This window comes from Dromiciops gliroides, chromosome 4 (genome assembly GCF_019393635.1).
Source record: "Dromiciops gliroides isolate mDroGli1 chromosome 4, mDroGli1.pri, whole genome shotgun sequence".
NCBI classification, from domain to species: Eukaryota; Metazoa; Chordata; class Mammalia; order Microbiotheria; family Microbiotheriidae; genus Dromiciops; species Dromiciops gliroides.
Window position 1 is genome coordinate 164,608,524 of NC_057864.1, and position 24,738 is coordinate 164,633,261.

Below are 24,738 nucleotides of genomic sequence, written 5' to 3' on the forward strand. Positions count from 1 at the left end.
ATTAAATACACAGTTTGGAGATTAAAATTGGGAAACTGGCATTTAAGATAAAATTAAACCCTTCAACCTTTCATACTCAATGTTTTACTTAACAGGGTTGGGTTAAGGCCCAATCCAATTGTTCTCTGTATGTCTGTTCTCTCTCCAAATAGAAAGAAATGAAGGTAGAGAAAGGTCTTCCTCACAAGTCTTCAGTCTTGCCAAGTACAGCATGTTAAAAACACTAAGTGCTCAAGAATGTTGCTGATGACTGATAAGTGGCAATATGAATGCAAAGTTAATGAGCCAAGAACACAAAGAACATGAGTTCCCTGCACCTTGCAGTTATCTTAATGACAGAACAAGAAAATCAAGAACAGGTTCCAAATACTACCTATTAAAATTCTCCTGGACCAAGACTGTATTTCCTACATTAAGAGTCAATGTTCCTTTAAAATTCCTTAACACAGTCAGTGTTTTTTTTAAATTTAACTCCCCCCCCCCAATGTTAAAAAACAAAAAATACAACAACAAGGTTTACTGAAATAACCTTTTTATGGTTCTCAAAACATCAAAGGTAATACTATTACAGGTAAAAACACATCAAATATCTGTTCCCCACTACATGCCTACCCCCTCTTTTCTGTACAGTCTCAGGATCTATTAGTTTCAGTTGTAATGATTACTTGTATGCTCATTTTCATTCCTTCTACAAACTAGGACTTTAGAACAAGCAAGTTTTCTATTACAAACTTCTCTTTGAGAAATATGGATAAATTTCACTTATTTATAACAACTTGAAGAAAATTTCAAAAACTAAAATCAGATGAATCAGTGTGTACAATGTTAAAAGGATACTTTTGGGGCAGCTAGGTGGCGCAGTGGATAGAGCACTGGGCCTGGATTCAGGAGTATCTGAGTTCAAATCCGGCCTCAGACATTTAACACTTAACTAGCTGTGTGACCCTGGGCAAGTCACTTAACCCCAATTGCCCCACAAAAAAATAAAAAGAAAAGGGAAAAAAAAAAGGATATTTTCTCTCTCTCTCTCTTTTTTTTTTGCGGGGCAGTGGGGATTAAGTGACTTGCCCAGGGTCACACAGCTAGTAAGTCTCAAGTGGCTGAGGCTGGATTTGAACTCAGGTCCTCCTGAATCCAAGGCCAGTACTTTATCTACTGCGCCACCTAGCTGCCCCTTAAAGGAGAGATCTGGGAGTTTTTTGGGGTTTTTTTGGTGAGGCAATTGGGGTTAAGTGACTTGCCCAGGGTCACACAGCTAGTAAGTGTTAAATGTCTGAGGCTGGATTTGAACTCAGGTACTCCTGACTCCAGGGCCAGTGCTCTATCCATTGTGCTACCTAGCTGCCCCTCCTACTTTCTCTTCAAAGTTTCTTTTGAGCTCTTCCATGGCCTGAGACCAATTTATATTTTTCTTGGAAGCTTTGGATGTAGAGACCCTGAGGTTGTTATCCTCTATTGAGGGTGTACCTCAATCTTCCTTGTGGCTAAAGAAACTTTCTATTGTTCTCATTTATTCTCAACTTCCTCACCCCCCCATCATTAGGCATTTAAAGATATGTATCAGTGGAGATTTTGTATGAACAAAAGCAAGTCAATAAAGAGACACTTATTAACAAATCAAATAACTTTAAAAAAAATGCCTGTCTTAATGAACCTAGAATTTACAAATGAATTGTTAAATATCAAATGAAAAGACTATCTTTAATCATAGTGGAGACACAAAACTATAGTAAACACCAGCATGTTGTCACATGGCAAAAAACATCAAATATTAGCAAATTGTGCAATTGATATTTTATTACTAGTTGGTAGCTCAGTGAATTTCAACATTTCCATTCTTTTTTTCATGCATGTCCAAGAAACTGTAGAACCAGAATTCAAGATTCAAGATCTTACACAAGCTTTTATAGATTTTCTTCATTAGGAAAACAGAAGCAAAATACATGCTATGCTTTAACATTGTCTTTAATAAGCCAAGAACTGGGGCAGCTAGGTGGCAAAGTGGATAAAGCACTGGCCCTGGATTCATGATTCAAATCCTACATCAGACACTTGACACTTACTAGCTGTGTAACCCTGGGGGCAAGTCACTTAACCCCCACTGCCCCGCAAAAAAAAACCCCCCAAACAAAAAATAAGCCGAGAACTGCCCGATTATGCATTTATTCTTGTGCCTCATGCTGAAAATTATAACAGATGTGTATATAACGTACATACATTACATTTAACTTTGTACTACTTATTGTTTATTGCCATCTGTAATGTATTTTGAAAGTTTATATTCATGACTGTTCTGTCTTTTTAGCCTAGGGAAAGATCTGTATAATCCCCTTTGTTCTGTATTTGCATGTGAATATAATAAGACAGGAACACTTTTTCCTGAAGATGATCTAGTATTTCCATTCCTTCCTAGCTGTTAACATTTTAATTTCTCATTTGTTCATTCCTTTATTTATTCCCATCTTTTCCATCTGTATTAGCACAATTATTCAATTGTTGGTATTCTGTATGATTCGAGTAGTGATTTCCAAACTTTATGGAGCACCTCTTTTATAAATAAAAATTTTTTTTTAATTCACTTTCAGGGCAGCTAGGTGGTGCAGTGGATAGAGCGCCGGCCCTGGAGTCAGGAGGACCTGAGTTCAAATCTGGCCTCAGACACTTGACACTTACTAGCTGTGTGACCCTGGGCAAGTCACTTAACCCCAATTGCCTCACCAAAAAAAAAAAAAAAGTCACTTTCCCCACAAAGTGGCCTTATGGCTAACTTGCCTAGGAATCTCACTGGAAGGTGGGGGAAAAGGTGGTTTGTGAAGTGGTAGATCCAGGATCAGGTTCAAGACACCCTACACACGTTTGAGGCAAGTGAAAGGCAGGATAGGTGTAAGAGTAAAACAGGCTCTGGCCCCACCTAATAGAGCATGGGGCTGGTGAGAGACATATGTGCTGCATTCTCAAAAACACGTCCATGACATTGTTAAATGGGTCAATAACAGAAATAGACTTGGCTTTCCCAGTGGAAATGACATTTTAAAAAAATGCATTACCATCTGCTTTGCTGCTGCACCTTACAGACTATAAGGCTTTTCCATCTGATTCGAGCTAAAACTTCCTAACTATGTTGTCTCTCCTGATGAGGATGTGAACATCTTGAGAAGATAAGCTGTCTTGCTTTTCTCTTTTTATCTTCGGTACATAAAGTAAGCATTTAATAAATGCCTTTTCATTCATTGGTGTGCACTCCAATGAGCCCTACTCCTCTCCAGCAGAGGGTGCCTGCCCTTTCCCCTTAGTGCAGGGGCCTCTGATGACCACAGGTCCTCCTTGGACCACTGCCCAGGGAGGGTATACACTCCCCCCTTCTGCCATCTGCCATTTTCCAGTTGGAAAACATTCAAAGTATCACTTGCTTTTGTTGACTATGAGCTGAACTTTTGTTTTCATTTTAAAAGTGGATGTGTTGGAGTGTGTGTAAAGACAAACACACCTAACCCCAATTGCCTCACTTTAAAAAAAAAAAAGTTGAGTATGCGGCCATGAATACCATGAAAATGGATAGGAAGAACATTAACCAGGTAAGTTAGCCTGATACAGTAATTGAAGTATTAGAAATACCCCAGGATCCCCAGACCCTGGAAGGCTAGTATGGCCTTAGATCTTGTTAACACACCTCCTTAATGCTGGTGAGTTGGGCAGGGAGGTGGTGCCCATTTGATTTTTGGGTTTTGTTTTTTTTTTTGCGGGGCAATGAGGGTTAAATGACTTGCCCAGGGTCACATAGCTAGTGTCAAGTGTCTGATCCGCATTTGAACTCAGGTCCTCCTGAATCCAGGACTGGAGCTTTATCCACTGTGACACCTAGCTGCCCTGTCTCTGCACCATTTGATGCTGAGAATCACTCTTCTCCTGGAAACTCTTCTCTCTAAATTTTCATGACACTACTCTCTCTTTTAGTTCTCTTCCTCCCAATATGACCCTTCACTTCTGTATCCTTCATCCAAGTCAAGATAATAACCTTGGGCATTCCCTAAGCCTGTCCCAAGACCTGTTCCTTTCCTAATCTCATCTCTATGTGGCTGGATCCACATCTTTGAATATAGATTATATCCATCCCTATCCTCTTTGCTAAATTCCAGCCTTGCATCACAATAGTCTAGTTAACATTTTTAAGGGGACATTTCTTAAGTATCCCAAACACAATTGATCCAAAAAAATCCAATATTTTCTCCAACTCTTCTAAATTTTCCTATTACTGTCAAGGAGAATGTTATTCTCCCAATAAATATCCTTGATGATTCCTTTCTTGCACTTATTCTAACAATCCAATCAGTTATCATGTCTCAGTATGTGATGAAGATGATAGCAATCATAATAATAATGACTGGCATTTACAAAGTGCTTCATGATTTGTAAAGCACTTTGTATGTTAATTCATTTGATTTTCACAACTCCATAAAGTAAGTGCTATTCTGTTGTTGCTGTTGTGTCCAACTTGTCATCATGACCCCTAAGATACTAGTGTGTTTGGCCATTTCCTTCAACTCATTTTACAGAAGAGGAAACTGAGGCAAACAGGGCTAAGTGACTTGCCCAGGGTCACACAGCTAGAAAGTGTCTGAGGCCAGATTTGAACACAAGATGATGAATCTTAATGACTCCAGGCCCAGCACTTTATCCACTGTGCCAGGTGCTATTATTATCCCCAAAAGAGGAAACTGGGGCAGCTAGATGGCGCAGTGGTTAAAGCACAGACCCTGGATTCAGGAGTACCTGAGTTCAAATCCGACCTCAGACACTTGATACTTACTAGCTGTGTGACCCTGGGCAAGTCACTTAACCTCCATTCCCTGCAAAAAACCCCACAAACAAACAAAAGAAACTGAGGTTTAAAAAAGTTATTAGCCCTGGCTTATATAACTAGTACCAGTCTGAATAGAATTTGAACTCAAGTCCAGCAATTCTATCCAGAACCACCTACAATAGACAATGTGTGTATATATATATATATATATATATATATATATACACCCCCTGCTCCACTCACAGACATAACCCTGGTATAGGAAAATCAACAAAATGAACTCCTAGTACATGGCAGGCATTGTACTGCAGATACAAAGAAAGGCAAAAACAGTCTCAACTTTGTTTCTTTTTTTGGGTAATAAACATTTTTATTTATAGTTGTGGATTCCAATTTTTATCCCTCCCCTCTCCCTTCCCTGAGGAAGCACACAATCAGATATTGGTTACACGTGTATGATCATGTAAAACATTACCATATTTGTCATTTTGTACAAGAAAACTTAATTAAAAGAAAAAATGAAAGACAGTGAAAAATAGCATGCTTTAGTCTGTTCCATCAATATCAATTTTCTATGGAGGTGGATAGTGGTTCATCAATAGTCCCTTGGGATTGTCTTGGATCATTGTAACTGTTGAGAACATTCAAGTCATTCACAGTTCTTCATCAAACAATATTGCTGTCACTGTGCACAATGTTCTCTTGGTAATGCTCACTTCACTATACATCATTTCATACAAGACTTTCCAGGCTTTTCTGAAATCATCCTGCTTGTCATTTCTTATAGCACAATCCATCACTATCATATACCACAACTTGTTTAGTCATTTCCCAATTGATGGACATTCCTTTGATTTCCAATTCGTAGCCACCACAAAAAAGAGCTGCTATAAATAATTTTGTACAAATAGGTCTTTTTCTCTTTTGGGGGATGTTTTTGGTATAAACCTAGCAGTGGTATTGCTGGATTAAAGGGTATGCACAGGGGCAGCTAGATGGCTCAGTGGATAGAGCACCGGCCTTGGAGTCAGGAGTTCCCGAGTTCAAATCCAGCCTCAGACACTTAACACACTTACTAGCTGTGTGACCCTGGGCAAGTCACTTAACCCCAATTGCCTCACTTAAAAAAAAAAAAGGGTATGCACAGTTCTATAGCCCTTTGGGCATAGTTACAAATTGCTCTCCTGATTGTTTGGATCTTTTCAGAACACCAACAGTGGATTAGCAACCTGGCTTTCCCAAATCCCCTCCAATCATGCAATATTTTCCATTTTTGCCAGTCTCAACTTTCAAGGAGTTCACAGTCTGATGGGGGAGACAACATGTAAAAAGTGATATTCAAGGGACAGCTAGGTGGTACAGTGGATAGAGTACTTGGCCTGGATTCAGGAGTACCTGAGTTCAAATCAGGCCTCTGACACTTAGTACTTACTAGCTTTGTGACCCTAGGCAAGTCACTTAACCCCAATTGCCTCACAAAAACAAAAACAAAAAAATTGATATTCAAACAAGATATATATATATATATATATATATATATATAGGTGTAAGGGCCTAAAATTCTAACTATGATGTCTAAAATCTAATGAGTGGGCGCCTTAAATTAGAAGCTTTAGCAAGAGTTTTGAGTTTTAATTATTTATTAAAGTGCATCAGAAGTTGGGGAGGGGGGTAAAAAACAAACTTCATCTAACTATCTAAGAGAGCCCAGCATCTGTCCTCCCACCAAGCCGAGGTCCTGAAACAACAGCCTCACTCCTCCCAGAAGCCTCTTGTGAAACAGGAAACAGGGCCGTTCACACATTTAAAAAAAAGGAATGTAAAAAAAAAAATGAACTAAATGTCTGAGGCTGGCTTTGAACTCAGGTCCTCCAGAATCCAGGGCCAGTGCTCTATCCACTGCACCACCTAGATGTCCCAGGAAGTGCTTTTTGTAGAAAGCTGCATTTTCACTAAGGCCTAAATAGTATAAGCTGTCATCACTCCATATTATTACCCTTTAAAATTTTTTTTTAAATGGCTCTATCTTGGGGACAGTTAGGTGGCACAGTGGATAAAGCACTGGCCCTGGATTCAGAGGCACCTGAGTTCAAATCCAGCCTCAGACACTTGACACTTAACTAGCTGTATGACCCTTGGCAACTCACTTAACCCTCACTGCCCTGCAAAAAAAAAATATTCTATCTTTCCACAGGGCAGTGTGTAATTTAAAGTGTGGGTTCTAATCTGTTCCCCCAGTTTTGGGGGAAACTGACTAAAATCACTGATAAAACGAGTTTTTAAGGTTTTATCGAAATATAGAAAGTGAACGATTGAGAACAGAATTCTTACAACCTCACAACCCTATCTTTCCTCAGTTCCTCTCTGTCTTTCCCTGCCATCACCACCAAGTCAGGAACCAAAAAGACAGGGCTCTTCGCACAGGCTCCCCTTTCCTCCTTCCTGTCCCCTCCCAGAATGGGGAGGTTCTTCAAGCTGGTTGGTTAATTGAGACCCACGCTTTCTTAAGTACTCTCAAGTACCAGCCAGATGTGCTTAGAATCTAGTCAACTACTAATCCAGTCAAATCAGTCAGTAATCCATGCAGGTGGGCTCCTGAGTATCTGCCAAATCTCATCTATAACGTTCCATTATCTTGACAGCAGGTAGGTGGGATGCATTGGATAGAGCACCAGGCCTGGAGTCAGGAAGACCTGAGTTCAAATCTAGCCCCAAACACTTACTAGCTATATGACCCTGAACAAATCACTTAACCTTGTTTGCCTCAGTTTCCTCCTCTGTAAAATGAACTGGAGAAGGAAATGGCAAACCAATCCAGAATCTATGCTGAGAAAATCCCAAATGGAGTCATGAAGAGTTGGGTATGACTAAAAAATGACTGAACAATTATTTTTTCCCTTAACCTTTCCCTTCCCAACTTCCCTATCACCAAAGTACCCACAATCTTCCCAATGTCCCAGGCTTGCAACCTTGGCATCATCCTCAACTCCTCATTGTCACCTATCCAATCTGTTACCAAATCTTGCTATTGTTATCTTGAAAGTATCTCTTTTCTTTTGACTCCCACAGCCACAATTACATTGAGACCATCATGCCAGGACTATAAAACTACAGCAATAGTTTTCTGGTTGGTCTCCCTGCCTTAAATCTCAGCCTGATCTAACCAAACCTCCACAGTTACCAAAGTAACTTTTCCTAAAGTGCAGCATGTTAAATGTAGCATAATCTCCTGCCCCCACAAACTAGTGGTTTTCTATTATTTCCTGGATCAAATATAAAATGTTTATTTTGGAGTTTAAGAATCTTTCACAACTTTGTTTCTTTCTATCTTTTCAGTCTTATACTTTACTCCCCTTCATGAACAACACCAGTCTTCTTGCTATACAAAATCACATATTTCATCTCTAGATGAAATCATCTCTATATCTCTAGCCTTTTCACTGGCTGTCCCCCCCATGCCTGGAATGCTCCTTGCTCCTCCTACCTGCCTCCAAGCATTCCTAGTTCCCTATACTCTTGGTATTTCCTTCTCAGACTATTTCCTATCTACTCTATATATCTGGTATGTACAGAGTTTGCATTTTGTCTTTCACGTTAAAATATGAATTCCTCGAGGGCAGCTAGGTGGCACACTGGATAAAGCACTGGCCCTGGAGTCAGGAAGACCTGAGTTCAAATCTATCCTCAGATACCTGACACTAGCTGTGTGACCCTGGGCAAGTCACTTAACCCTCATTGCCCCACCAAAAAAGAAAAAGAAAAAGAATGTGAACTCCTTGAGGGCAGGGTCATGGTTTTGTTTTGTCTTGGGTTTTTTGCCTTTCTCTGTATAATTGCTTGTTGCTGGTGATGATTAAAAAGCTGATTTGAAAGGACTTGCCCCAAGGTAAGGGCCCACCTGGTGACGGTTGACTGAAAAGCTTGTGATCTTCTTGGTCTGTGCTTTTTTTTCTTTTTTCAAGTTCAGATTTGTGATATTTATCAATGTTAGGAACTATTTAGTATGAAAACTCCCTCCACCAATATATAGCAAACACATCTTTAACTCACCAGTTGTATGGTGCAATGAAGTTTAAATGATTTGCACATGGTTCCAGAGATGCAGTAAACAAATAACATCTTTGATCTAGTATGCTATTTGGCCTTTACTTTATATTCTATATTTACTTTATATTCTATATTTAAGACTGATATACAGTAGTGTGCAAAACATTAATTCTTAAGAATAAAAGGTCTCTCTTCCTAAATACTCCTAGAGTACTCTGGCTTTCTCATTTGCCCAATACTATTATAATTCCATGTGTACATGATGGAATCCCTAACCCCTATTATAAATTTCTTGATGGCAAGTAGCATCATTGATCATCTTCATATTCCCAGTGCTCAGCAGTGTATCATGTACATAATTGATATGGTAATTTAATATTATAAAATGTATACAGTAATTGTGAGGGCTTTTTTTATATCTACATAAACATCTTTCTTCACCAAGAGATGTCATTTTAGGGACACAGATTATATTTGAACCAATATGATATAGTACATACTTCTTCCATGTATTCATTTAAGAAACACAGAAAACACTTATTAAGCACCTACTGTGTCATCATGCTAGCTGTTCAGGGAAAGTGTTTGGAGAAGACATGTCCCTATCCTCAAGGAGCTTACAGTTTAATGGGGTGGGGGTTAGGGAGATTTCATACAGATTTACCTCATTTCTATCAGATTGGCAAAGATGAAAAGGGAAAAGGTTGGCGGGGCTATAGGAAAACAGGAATCTAATACACTGATGGAGTTGTAAATTGGTTCTAGCGTTCTGGAAAATAGAGATTTATACTATAAATGTCACTAAGTTATAAATACCCTTTGACTCAGCAATATCACTATTTGACACATATCCTAAGGTCTAAGACAGAGGGAAAGGTCTCATACATACAAAAATATACATAGCTACATTTTTTTTTTTTGCAGGAGCAAAGGACTGGCTTAGAGGTTGATGGTTTGGTTAGTTATACTAAACTTTTTCTTTTGTAACCTGTGTTACAATGGGAAGGGGAGTGGGAAGAAAATGAAGTACAGTGATTAAAATTTTCTTTTTTTGTACATCTATTGTTTTTACAAAATGATTTGAAATTTTTAAAGATTCAAACACAGATAATAATATGCAAAATAACCTAAATATATAAGGAATTGTAAAACAAAGTGCAGCATAAAGCCCAAAGGAAAGTTATTACCAATTTGGAAAAAGGGATGTCAGGGAAGGCTGCATTTGAATGTCCTTTAAAGAATGGGTAGAAAAAAATAAAATAAAATAAAAAAAGAATGGGAGGGGCAGCTAGGTGGCGCAGTGGATAGAGCACCAGCCTTGGAGTCAGGAGTTCCTGAGTTCAAATTCAGCCTCAGACACTTAACACTTACTAGCTGTGTGATCCTGGGCAAGTCACTTAACCCCAATTGCCTCACTTTAAAAAAAAAAAGAATGGGTAGAAATCCAATGGGGGGTGGGAGGAGAAGGAAAGAAAAGACCTGATCATGAGTAGGAGTAAGGGAGAGGTAACAGAGTACATAGACCGTTTGGTTGGCACAGAAATATGAGAAGAGGCTGGAAAGCTTCAGTAGGACCAGACTTCAGAAGGTCTTAAATGCCAGGTCAAATGTACCATGATTAGCTCTATTCACAAATCTAGTATGTAAAAAAAAAAAAAAAGAAGAGAGGAAGAACAGTTAGGAACCTATTCTAAGAGGGTGATAACAGCAGGAATAGGGGTAAGACAGGTAGGAGAGATATAACTAAAGCAGACTCTTCAGAACTTCATAACTACCTCAATGATCTTAGAAAGGTAGGCCATTTTACAGATGATAACTATCCTATGATCATACGGATAGTAAATAGTAACCAGATTAGGCACCCAGGCCAGTAGTCTTTTTACTATTTGGCAAAAACAGCCACTGTGCTGCATCTCGCCATCTCTTCACTACTATTAACCTTCACCCTATATTCTTATGACAGAGATTGGACATTCCTTCAGGGGTTATGACTCCTCTATCATCAGTATTTCCATGGGAAAATTAGCATTATCAATCATACTGCTATAATAAATGGGCTTTAGGGGCTAGATTGAGAATTTAATCATAATTTTTAAAATTTCAATTTTGTTTTATTTTCAGTTCCAAATCTTTCCCCCCTTCCCCACCCACTGAGAAGGTAAGAAAAATAAAACCCATTACATATATGTCGAGCTGTGCAAAACAAATTCACCATATTAATCACGTTAAGAAACAAAGAGGAATCAGACTACCTAAAAATTATTTTATACAGCTAGAAAAAATAATAACAAAATTCATCTGGAAACAAAAAATCAAGAATATCCAGGGAAATAATGAAAAAAAAATTCACAGGCAGGTGGGTTAGCGGTACCAAACCTGGAGCTTTACTATAAAGCTGCAGTCATCAAAACTATCTGGTACTGGCTAAAAAATAGAGTGGTAGATCAATGGAATAGGCTAGGCTCAGGAAATGCAGTAGTAAATGACACTAGTAATGTAGTGTTTGATAAACCCAAAGACTCCAGCTTCTGGGATAGGAACTCAGTATTTGACAAAAACTGCTGGGAAAACTGGAAGATAGTATGGCAGAAATTAAGCATAGACCAACATCTTACACCTTATACTAAAATAAGGTCAAAATGGATACATGATTTAGACATAAGAGGTGATACCATAGGTAAATTAGGAGAGAAAGGAATAGTGTACCTATCAGATCTTTGGAAAGGAAAACAGTTTTTGACCAAACAAGAGATAGAGTATATTATAAAATGCAAAATGGATGATTTTGATTATATTAAATTAAAAAAATTTTGTACAAACAGAAGCAATGAATCCAAAATTGGAAGGGAGGCAGAAAGCTGGGAAACAATTTTTGAGGCCAGTGCTTCTGATAAAGGCCTCATCTCTAAAATATATAGGGAATTAAATCAAATTTATAAGAATCCAAGTCATTCCCCAATTGAGAAATGGTCAAAGGATATGAACAGGCAGTTTTCTGATGAAGAAACCAAAGCTATCTATTCCCATATGAAAAAATGCTCTAAATCTCTAATGATTAGAGATGCAAATTAAAACAACTCTGAGGTACCACCTGACACCTATCAGATTGGCTAAAATGACAAAAAAGGAAGATAATAAATGTTGGAGAGGCTGTGGGAAAATTGGAACACTAATGCATTGTTGGTGGAGCTGTGAGCTGATCCAACCATTCTGGAGAGCAATTTGGAATTATGCCCAAAGGGCGATAAAGCTGTGCATACCCTTTGACCCAGCAATCCCACTTTTAGGTCTTTTGCCTAAAGAAATCATGGAAGGGGGAAAGGGACCCACATGTACAAAAATATTTATAGCTGCTCTTTACGTGGTAGCAAGGAATTGGAAGTTGAGGGGGTGCCCATCAATTGGGGAATGGCTGGACAAGTTGTGGTATATGAATACAATGGAATACTATTGTGCTGTAAGAAATGAGCAGGAAGAGTTCAGAGAAACCTGGAGGGTCTTACGTGAGCTGATGATGAGTGAGATGAGCAGAACCAGAAGAACATTGTACACAGTATCATCAACATTGAGTGTTGACCTACTGTGTTGGACTATATTCTTCTCACCAATGCAATGGTACAGAAGAGTTCCAGGGAACTCATGATAGAAGAGGATCTCCAAATCCAAGAAAGAAAAAGAAAGAAAGAACTGTGGAGTATAGATGCTGATTGAACCATATTATTTCTTTTGTTTGGGGTGCTGTTGTTTTTTTTTTCTATTTTGAGGTTTTGCATCACTGCTCTGATTTTTTCTCTTGTAACAGGATTAATGAAGAAATAGGATTAATGTTATTATGTGTATATATATATATATATGTGTGTGTGTGTATATATATATCTATATGTATATGTATAGAGATATATAGATATAACCTATATCAGATTACCTGCTGTCTAGGGGAGGGGGGAGGGAGGGAGAAAAATCTGAAATTGTAAAGCATGTATAAACAAAAGTTGAGAACTATCTTTACATGTAACGGAAAAAATAAAATACCTTATACATAAAAAAAAAGAAACAAAAAGAGGAAAGGGAAAAGATAAAAAGAAGAAAAAAGGATGCTTTAATCTGCACTCTGAGTCTATCACTTCTCTATCAGGAGGTGCATAGCATGTTTTTTCAATAATTCTTTTGAATCGTGGTTGGTCATTGGGTTGACTGGTGTTAAGTCTTTCAGAATTGATTATCTTTACAATATTGCTATTATTGTACATATATGTATATATTCTCTTTGTTCTGCTCACTTCATTCCATATCAGTTCATACAAGTCTTCCCAGATTTCTCTGAATCCATCATGGGGGGGGGGACGGGGACGGGGGACGGGACGGGGCAATGAGGGTTAAGTGACTTGCCCAGAGTCACACAGCTAGTAAGTGTCAAGTGTCTGAGGCTGGATTTGAAATCAGGTCCTCCTGAATCCAGAGCCAGTGCTTTATCCATTACGCCACCTAGCTGCCCCTGAATCGATCATTTTTAACAGCACAATAGTATTCCAATACATTCATATGCCATAACATATTCAGTCATTCTCCAATTGATGGGTATCTCCAAATTATTTGCTAACACAAAAAGAGCTGCTAGAAGTTTTTGTGTACATATAAGCTAACTTACTCTTTCTTGGATCAACTTGAGGTATATACCCAGTAGTGGTATGGCTCAGTCAAAAGGTAAAATTTAATAACTTCTTAAATGACGATTTATAATGCAATTACTTTGCCCCCCCCCCAAAATTGTGGCTGATTAATATAAAGTTCAATTGTGTTAAAGGAATGACAGCAAAGCATGCCTCTCACCTTTTAGCAGTTGGGCAGGCTACACAGGTGCACAATGAGGCCTGTGGCCAGTTTATTCATCTGTTTTGATTGCCTGTACTTGTTATAAGGGAGATTTTAAGCAAAGCTGTGGGACAGGGGGTCATTGAGAAGTGACAGTGATATTAACCAAATATACAAAATAGAACCCTGAGAAGCTAATAGAGACCACAAAATCCATGTCTTAAAGTTTAAGCCATACCCAGTGAAGCTTAACTCAAAATCTATTCTTACCCAGTTCTGATAAGCCTTGTATCAAGTTTACTAATACACCTAAAGCAAATTAGAAGTGAGAAAGGGAAAGTGAGAAGAGATAATAGCTGTCAAAGTCATGTAAAACACAGAAAAATGAGGGCACTCTGTGAAAGGGCAAGCAACCCTATAAAAACCAAGAAGTTCCCAAAGACTCACTATTATTATGCTTATAATTATGACCCCATAGAATCAATTTTGAAAAAGTTTCTATTACAGCCTTCCATGTTGTTGTTTGTCCTTGGTTCTTGAAGAAGACCATGACATCAGGGTGATGTCATGACTTTTACTGAACTGGATTTAAGTGAGGGAGGCTTTTGCAAGGTCACCAACCTCACTCTGTCCTCCAGAGCCACCCGGGTCCAGTGGCAAGATATATATCAGGATGGCTGGAGATGGCCTGGGATGTTTAAGGCAACTGGGATTAAGTGACTTGCCCAGGGTCACATAGCTAGTAAGTGTGTGAGGGCACATTTGAACTTAGGCCCTGGGGTCAGCACTCTCTCTACTGCACAGCCTAGGTGCTCACATCCTGGCCAAGAGAGAAGGAAAAAAGGACCTATCTATTTTTTAAAAAAAGGCAGCTATGTCAACAGTCATGTAACTGTAGTGTCATAAGATGAAAAATGTTCACATGATGAAACATGGAAATATCAATATGAAAAGGGATTGTGTACCTTAGGTAGCTCAAGGGTCACTCCATTCCCCCTTCCTACCTAGTAGGCTTACACAATCTATATATATATATATATATATACACATATACATCCCTTATACCTTCCTGCCCTTCCAAGTTTTTCACCTGCTCCTTTTTATGCTGTCTCTGTTCATAATTTGTATTCCCAGAACTTAGCATAATGCCCAGTATAAATGTCTAATAAATGCTTTCTCTCTCTCTTTCTGTGTCTCACAATAGTTGTGGTTGGGGAGGTCTAGGTTTGTTCCTCTATTATGTCCTTGACCTTTATTGCTCTTATAGCTTCTTCTTATGGAGACTCTCCAGTCAATACTACTTTTACCTCCAGAAGATTTATTCCAAGAGTGCCTTCAATTCATGCTCTAAAAATTACTTGGATGTTTTGACACTACCACTCCACAGCTGCCATGTCTGTGGCAAAAGGGAAAGACCACTAAGAAAAGCAGGCATGGGGCAGTTAGGTGGCACAGTGGATAAAGCACTGGCCCTGGATTCAGGAGGGCCTGAGTTCAAATCCTGACTTGACACTTACTAGCTGTGTGATCCTGGGCAAGTCACTGAACTCTCACTCCCCCCCCCCCCAAAAAGCAGGCCACAGACTCCCTCTTCTATTCCTATTCTGATCTATTTGTAGTTCCTATAATCGAACTACTCCAAGGCTGAGATCCACTTCAGTCATCATTCAATCAACATCTCTCCAAATATCAAGATTGAATTATCTTAAATGTAATTATGTCAATACACTTATACAGTAAAGAGTAGTGGTTTGGCAATCAAAATAAAACTGGGTTTGAATACTGGCTCTACTACTTACTACCCATGTTACCTTAAGTAAGTCACTTTCTCTATCTGAGGCTCTTGTTAACTCATCTGTAAAACAAGGAGAAGTTGGACTATATGACACATAAGGTTGCTTCCATCTCTAAATCTATACCCCTAAATAAATATGATGTGTCAAAGAAATATTCAACTATGTACATGAAAATACCTTCAAACACTTAACAATTGAACTTGTTCAATTGACCAGGATATTCCTGGTCACCCCTCTTATACACTTTTTTTTTTTAGCAAGGCAATTGGGGTTAAGTGACTTGCCCAGGGTCACACAGCTAGTAAGTGTCAAATGTCTGAGGCCGGATTTGAACTCAGGTACTCCTGAATCCAGGGCTGGTGCTCTATCCACTGCGCCATCTAGCTGCCTTCTTATACACTTTTAAGTGACTGCCATCAACAACAGTTGTAATTTTGTAAATTGTATAATTAATTGAGAAAAATCACTTAACTGTTGGTGTTGACCAAGGTATTGACCAAGGATGTCAGAGACAAAGAAAAATCCCATATGTAACCAAAGTCATGAAATGTGAAGTAAACAGAACCATGAGATTATATGCAACTATAAAAGACAAATTAATGTGCAATCTCAGTGTTGAGAGAACAATTAAAACATTCCTCTTCTCAGCAGAGAGGTAGGGCACTGTAGGTATGGAATGTTGCTTAACTGTTTTTATAAGAAATGTTTTTACAATGGAGGAGTGAAGGAGGGTCTTCAGAAATGAAACATTAAAAATGGTATTTTTTTTAATTAAAAATGAAAAGTTTTCCAATTGTAAGGGCCAAACCCTCCATATACATGTTAGATGAAGAAATGATTATACTTTATTGATATCATAGAGTTCCAGATAGCTAAGATTTTACTATACAAAGTTCCTTAATTTTTTCTCCTCCTTAATTCAGTCTCTTAACAATGGAATTTTCAATAAGTTAATTTCACAAGAGATACATTTGTCAAGTAAAGAACATTCAAACTATAATCCCAAATAGAATTATACTTTATTTAAGGTGACATGCCATTTTTAATAAGTGTTGTTTATTAAAACTCAAGATGGACACTAGTATTTAAGACTTTTGCACATTATCATTTTTATAATCATTCTGCAGATCTTGTTTAAACCCTGTTCCTAATAGGTCATCAATAATTAAATAAACAGGCTATATCAAGAAAATAAACAAATGTGAAATCAGAAATGAACGGTTACATTAAATTGTACCTCTAAGAACATTAAATTATTGATCCCACAAATACTATCTGAACAAGTTACCAGAAAATGACCAAATGCAGTAAATACCAATGAAAACAGGATTGAGTTTGTAAATGAACTGGTTAAAATTCCCAAATTATTTTAAAATGTTTTTAAAAGTCAGGGTGCACAGTAGGTAGAGAACTAAAATAGGAAGAAATATCCCTAGAGTCTTTATCCAATTAAAAGCCGTGACACGCCCAGTGATTTGGGGCAAGTCAATAAACCTCATAGTGCTCTAGGCAACTAAAGTGGCCTCTAATTTATTGGGAGCACCTCCGCCAAAGAAATCACAGGTCCAATCCCTAGTCCTATGCTAGTCTCAAAGGCTGTAGATAGGAGGTCTCAGATTTCTTCAATCCCAGGGATACCAAATGCAAGGAAAACTGGAGGATTATAAAATCTGATCTAAAGTTAGTGCTATGTCTCTTAAGTTAATTTACTATCTCAGAATACAGACTAAAAATTGAATACTTATCCACAAGAGCTGAGTTGTTTAAACTACACATATAAATGTAGCATTTTCTCACTAACAAATAGTTTTAATTGTAAGTGAAGGCTGACAGTATATAAAAATTTTTAGACTTCCCATTGCTCGCTCCCTCTCTCTTCATATTCATATTCTCTCTCTCTCTCTCTCTCTCTCTCTCACACACACACACACACACACACACACACACACACACACACACACACTCCCACCCCTTTGGTGGGAATTTTAAAAAGTATTTTAAAATGATAACAAGGGTTCAATAAAATGACCAAGGGAGAAATATTCAGCTAAAAATCTAAGATTTAGGTAATCACTGCAGAAGTATAGAGTTAACTATTCCAAACTTCTTTAGCTACACAGATAGGATGAGTAAGAGCACATATTGCATGAAAAAACTGCTACTATGCAGGACCAAAATGAAACTGTCAAATATTTAGAAAAACTCATCTTTAACTGTGGCAGAAAGCAGCCGAATTTAGCAGAACGTTGAAGGCCAGCTGCGAATTAATGGAAAACATTATGGGGGTGGAGAAAACTAGAGTACCTGCCTACCAAGACTACAGGCAAAAAAAACCCCTGCACCTTTTCTTTATCAATTAAGCACTAATCAATATGGGGATAGGTTGATTTAGAAAACTGAGAAATTAGGAGTGACAAACAAGATATAAAACAACATTTTCCAACAAAATAAATATGGTTAAATACCACAGGGGAGAAACTCAATGGATGGAAAACTTACTTGCACTATATAGATTTTAAATGATCCCAGTAAGAGAGAAGGTTCTATGAATAAATCCAGTGATCACACTTAAATTTGGGAGGAAAAGAAAACGGACATAGGCTGGCCTTCCGCAGTCTCTCCACAATACCGGGTAAAAGTGTCCTTGCCTTAGGGCACTTACCCTTAAACTCAAGAAGCAAAAATTGGCCGGGTAGGGGGAGATGAGAAGAGACTTAGGGGCAATAAATCAATCGACAAGTATTTATTAAGCACAAAGTACCTCGAAGCGGCTATCAAGAAAGTAAAAAAAAACCATCATCCCAGCACTCAAAGAGCTTAAAAGACAGTAAAACTATTCCAGTATCATCAAAACTGTTAAAGGCCGAACAATTTAGGCCTTTTTACTCCGCCTGTCCCCTCCCCACCAGTTGATCCCCCTCCTAATCTACGCCTTTAGGGTACAAGTATTCAGCATATACTAAGAAGTGCAAATTAAAGCTGAAAATTATTTTCAAGTAAGAAGTGTACATTCTGTTTCATAAACCTTCTAACTACCCTCCCTCGCCCTCGCCCCAAAGAGAGGGAAGGGAGGAACCCCACAGAGGACGCAGAAGGGGAAGGAGAATGCAGCCATAAAGTCCAACTGGGGTGAGGGTAGAAAGGATGAAGGAGTGGGGGGGGAGGTCCCGGAAATGTAACAGGGCACACGTAACGAGGGGGAGAGGATGCAAGGGAGTCCCTAAGGAAAACTACGGGGCCGCGGAGCAGAAGCCCCGAAAGCAAGCCAAGATGGACTAAACAACGGGGCTCTGGACCAGGAGGCGGCCCAGGAGATCGGGGTGGTAAAGAGTCGAGTGGTGAGCGAGGAGCTGCACAGCAGGATCTGGGGGTGCAGCAGGAGAGGGAAGTTGCGGGAAGCGGTGCAGACTGAAAGGAGGGGGTCAGCACAGAGCAGAGTGCAGAACGGAGAGAGACCAGAACGGAGCAGGAGGATGGGGAAAAGGAGTAGGGGTGCAGCAGGGCGGGGTAGCGCGGGAAGATGAGGAAGGGGCTGGGGTAGTACGGGAGACTGGCGAGGGTAGTGAGCAGGAAGGGGTGGGGGTAAGCAGGAGAGGCGGGGAGTAGCAAGCGAAATGAACGGGAGGGGCAGGTGGGGGCTACGCGGGTAGGGAAGAAGAGTTGGGGGCGGGGGTAGCGGGGGTGAGAATGGGAAGGGGAAAGGGGTTAGCATGGGGCGAGGATGTGCAGGGGGGTGGGCTGCAGCACGGGGGTGGCTGGGTAGAAGACGGCAGGGAACAGCACGGGGGGAGGGGGTGCGGTGCAGCCCGGGCCCCGGTGACACTGACCTTGTAGTAGACATCGAATTGGATATTCTCGGGCAGGGAGCGGATGTCGCGGCGGGAGCGACTGTAGTTGTCCACCACGGCAGAGATGGCGGTGTTGTAGAGCGTCTCCGGGATCCACTCCAGCTCCACCGCCGCCATCTTCCTTCCCTCCTCCTTCTCTTCCTCCTCCCCCAGCTGCTGCCGCTGCCGCTGCCGCTGCTGCTGCTGCGGCCGGGGCCGGGGCTGCCGGGGCTGCTGCTGCTCCTGCAGCTGCGGCTGCTCCGGCTCCTCCAGGGGCTGCCGCTGCCTCAGTCTCTGCCGCCGCCTCCTCCTCCTCCGCCGCCGCCGCCGCCGCCGCCGGCCCCCGCCTCCCTCCGTGCCGAGCTCCTCCCCTGGCCCCGGAGGACTCGGCTGGGCGGCGGCAGTCACGCGGGAGGACTCGGCCCACAGCGGGAGGGCGAGGGCGGCCCCGGGGGACTGGGGAGCGATCCGGGGAGGGGCGGGCGGCCGGTGGCGGGCGCAGGTGAGGGGGAGGGAAGGGGAAGGGAAAGGGACGGGCCCCGGGCGGAGGGCCTCACATTCCGGGTTAGAGGGAAACCGGCTGATCCTGAGCGAGTCCGGGGCTCTGCAGGGGGTGGGGCTGCGTGAACGGCGTGATGGCGTCATCGCCGCTGACGAACAGGGAGGGGAGACGGGCGGGAGGAGGTTGAAGGTGGGGACGGATGGGAATGGGAACTGGTGATGGAGCGAAAAGGAGTGGAACCGACTGAAAATGTAAGCGCACAGGACTGAGGGGAGGAGAACGTCATTAAAAAAAAAACAAAACAGAAAAGAAACTGCTTACTGACCATTAAGAAATTACAGGTTGAGAGGGAGAGAAGGTAAAAAGATGGTTTTGTGAGGTGGAAAGGGAAAGGAGGAAGCGCGGTCCTTCGTAGGATCTCCAACCGAGTTACTGACTTCACTTCCCCAAATTTTGGAGAAGCGGGAATTGTGTGCCGAAGAGAGAAATCAGAGTTAGGAGAAGATCCAAGGGTGATTTCTGAAGATTGAAGCTTCAGGATATACATAGGCACAGAGAGAGAGAGAGGAGTGGTGTGTGTGTTTATGTGTGTAGAGGAGATGAACAGAAGTGCTCCAAAAAGCAAATCAAAATGAGAGATCCAATAGTATGTTGAGAAAGAAAGGAGATCGGCATGATGGTTAGGATCATAGGCATTTGCTACTCTTCTATAGGATACCTAACAATGTAATTTTTTGTTTGGTACTTCAAGATCTTCATTTCTTTTAGGAATTTTAATGTAAATCCTTAGCTTAGTTTTTGAGGTAAATAATTTTTAAAAGTTTTACAAAAAAGGAGATATCTGAATATGAGGTTAGGAAATTATGTATGATATTTACAGAGCTAGAGAAATTGGGACCTAACTTCTCCTTCTTGGGGGAAAAACTTTACTGAGCAGTTTATTATTTGAAGAAATTATAATACTAAAACCTTTCAGAAAACAAAAGGGCACAGAAAAAGAAAATTGCAATTTGCCCCTGAAGTAAACACAGTTGGGCTGTTGTAAGAAAGGGAAACATTAGACAGAAAGTATAAAATACTTGTGAGTTTACTTACCAAGACACATAAAGGAACAACTTACAAAACACTCTTTACACAAAGACAGATCTAAATAACTGGAAAAATACTAATTGTTTGTGGCTAGGCTGAGCCAATGTAATAAAAATGATAATACTATCTAAATTAATTTACTAATTCAGTGCCATAACAATCAAACTACCACTGCTTTATAGAGTTATAACAAATTAGAAAATTAATAACACAATTTATCTGGAAGAACTTTTGGTCAAGAATCTCAATGGAAATAAAGAAAAAAGTGAAAACATGAAAAACTATTACCTAGCAGTACCAGATTTTACGCCATATTACAAAGCAGTTATCATCAAAATAATGTGATACTGTTTAAGAAAGAGAAAGGTTAATTGATGTAACAAAAAGCAAACTAGCATAGTAAGCCTAATGTTTAATAACCCCAAAGATCCCAGGTATTGGGGTAAGAGCTTCTTCCACAAAAACTGTTGAGAAGCAGTCTGATAAAAACTAGGTATAGACTATTCACACCATATACCAAGATAAGATTAACAATTTTGATTGCGTAAAATTAAAAAAAGTTTTGCACAAACAAAACCAAGATAGATAAAATTAGAAGAGCCAGGTAAATGTGGAAAAAAATCTAGCAAGTTTTTCTCATAAAAGTCTCATTTATAAGCTATATTGTATAAGAATAAGAGCCCATTTATCAAGTGTCCAGTTGATAAATAGGCAAGGGATATAAACAGGCCCTTTTCCAGAGGTAGAAATTCAAAATATCAATGGCCATCTGAACAGAAAAAGACTCTAAAACTGTAATTAGAGAAATGAACATTAAAACCACTTTCAGCTTTCTCTTCACACAAGTATGATTGACAAAGTTGACAAAAGAGGAAACTGGATTCCAAACAGGCCATGGAAAAACAGGTATATCACTGCACTGTTGGTGAAACTGACTTGGTCCAGCCAACTATTGCCCCAAATTAATAAATACCAAATTAATATACCCTTTAACATAATGATACCACTACTATGTTTATATTCCAAAGGAATAAAAGAAAAAGGAACAGGACCCATATGTACAAAAATATAGCAGTTCTTATTGTAGTAGTAAAGAATTTGACATGGAGGAGGTGACTGTCAATGGGAGAATGACTGAAGAAGTTATGGTATATAAATGTGATGGAATACTATTGTACTATATGAAATGATGAAAGAGTATTTTCAGAGAAACCTGAGGAGGTTGTATGAACTGATGCAGAGTGAAGTGAGGAGAACCAGGAGAACAATGTATCCAATGACAATATTATAAAGCCAAACAACTTTGAAAGACTTAGGGACTCCGATCAATGCAATGAACAACCAGGATTCCAGAGGACTCATGAAACATACTACCTACTTCTTGACAGGTGGTGGATTCAAGGTTCAGATTGAGGCATTGGGGTTTGGGCGGGAGAAGTGGCACAGGACATGGCCAAAGTGGGAATTTGTTTTGCTCGAGTATACATATTTGTAACAAAAGTTTTGCTTTTCTTTCTCAATATGGGTAGGGAGAAGTGGGAGAGAGTGAGAAGGCAGATTTTCATTCATTTTTTAAAAATTAATTTTCAAAATGACAGAGTATGGAACATTAGCAAGGAACATCTCAATGTGGAATGTTATCCATCTGTTCTTGACCAAATCTTGTTTCTCTTCAGGTCTGAAAAATGCATTCAGTTTATACTTGGATGAATGGGCAAAAAAAAAAAATGTCTCAAGTTATACCATTATTGCTGGCTAACTAATATTTATGCACTACTAAGAATGAGATGCAGGAACCGATGGGCAACAGTGAGCGCAGTTTTCCGATGTCCTTGTTGCGCCCAGGAGCTGCAGCTCCCCTATGGGACTGCACAGCCACACTGTGGCTTGTGACTCTTCAAGGCACTGATCCATGGTCGTCCAAGACTGGTAGAAGCCTACTACTACTACTAAAGAGCTTTATAATTTTTAAGAATTTTGTAATTTTAAATAAATAATGGCTAAGGTTAAGTTTGAAATGTGTTTTTGATTTAACTTTAATTTTTTTTTTTAGATTCATATAATGTAAGAGCTGGAAAGGACATTAGATTATATAGTCCAATACCCATATTTTATCAACAAAGAAACTGAGGCCCAGAGAAGTAAAGTGTTTTATCCAAGTCAGACAAGTAGTAAATCGCAGAGCCAGAATTCAAACTAAGATGTAATTCAAAATTTTATGCTCTTTCCTCCAAGCTACACCTGCAGTCTCTTTCTATTAAGTTTGCTTAGGGGGCAGCTAGGTGGCACAGTGGATAGAGCACTGGCTCTGGAGTCAGGAGTACCTGAGTTCAAATCCGGCCTCAGACACATAACACTTACTAGCTGTGTGACCCTGGGCAAGTCACTTAACCCCAAATGCCTCACTGAAAAAAAAAAAAAGTTTGCTTAGGAAAATGTTGTGTAAGTGTTGGATTTTATATCCCAAGGCTCAAGTAATGTAATTACAGGTGTTCTAGACATCCTTATGAATCATTCAATCAAAATTTGTAAAGTAGATGAGAACAAGCACTAGACTCCTCTATTCAATCAATTACAAAATGTAAACTAGTTGTGAACAAGCCTTAAGGGTGACATAGAAGAAATATGGGACAGCTAGGTAGCTCTGTGGTTAGAGCATTGGACCTGGAATCAGGAAGACTTATGTTCAAATCTGGCCTCAGACATTTAACTGTGGACAAGTCACTTAACCTCTGTTTGCCTTACTCCATTAGAGAAATGGCAAACCTCTACAGTATCTTTGCCAAGAAAATCCATGGACAGTACGGTCCACAGAGTCACAAAGAGTCAGACATGACTAAAGAACAGCAAAGAAGAAATATGTTAGGGGAAGTGCCACACTTGTCTAAATTTCAGAAATTTAACTTAAATTTGATATCTGTCTCTTTTGGCTTGGTTTATTTTTCTGTTAATTGTCTTGAGCTGCTCTATGAAAGCAGTCTGGTTTTTGTTCACTTCAGTCTACTGAAACTATATTCCAACCATGTGACCCTAGATCTTCGGAGAGTGGTGCTGCTAACCTCTTTGAGTCTAAGTTTTGTCAATGATAAAATAAGGAGTTAAAATAATCCTCAAAAAAAGAATTGGAAACTATTAACAACCATATGAAAGAATGAACCAAATCAGTAATATTAAGAGAAATGAAGTCAAAACAACCCTGAGTTTTCACCTCACACCTTGCATATTAGTAAAGATGACAAAAGATGAGTGTAATCCATATTGGAGGGATCATGTTGAGGTAGGCATACTAGTATATTATTAGTGGAATTAGTATGTGAATTAGTATAACAGTTTTGGAAATCAATTTGGAATTATTCAAATAAAATAACTAAAAGGTCAAATGCCTTTGATCCAGAGATTCCATTTTCTAGTCTTATAACCCCAGGTCACCGATAAGGGAAAAAAGTCTACCAAACATACAAAAAAAATATTTATAGCAGAGTTTTTTGTGATATCAAATAATTGGAAACAAAGTAGATGGCTAATGATTGGAGAATGGCTAAACAATTATGGTACATGAATGTAATGTAATTTAATATTACTTCTCTGTAAGGAATGATACAGAGAGGCATGAAAAGATCTACATGAACTGATGCAGAATGAAGTAAGCACAGCCAAAGAAATAATATGCATAAAGACTACAACAGTGTAAGTAGAAAAAATAAACACAAAAATATCAAAAGTGAATGTTGCAGGGCAGCTAGGTGGCGAAGTGGATAGAGCAACGGCCCTGGAGTCAGGAGTATCTGAGTTCAAATCCGGCCTCAGACACATAACACTTACTAGCTGTGTGACCCTGGGCAAGTCACTTAACCCCAATTGCCT

At 39.5% G+C, this 24,738-nt stretch overlaps 1 protein-coding gene across 2 annotated transcripts in view; it reads right to left on the reverse strand.

The window, feature by feature from the left end:
• The window catches only part of APPBP2 (amyloid beta precursor protein binding protein 2), a 57,659-nt gene extending 37,741 nt beyond the window's left edge, over positions 1-19,918 (reverse strand). For both annotated transcript variants that reach the window (XR_006356199.1, XM_043999555.1), the window contains exon 1: positions 19,284-19,918. Coding sequence is in view for 1 of the 2 variants with exons in the window: in XM_043999555.1 (XP_043855490.1) it covers positions 19,284-19,421 (138 nt within the window). In the remaining variant the exon portion in view is untranslated. The remainder of the gene's footprint in view (positions 1-19,283) is intronic.
• Positions 19,919-24,738: the final 4,820 nt, after the last annotated feature.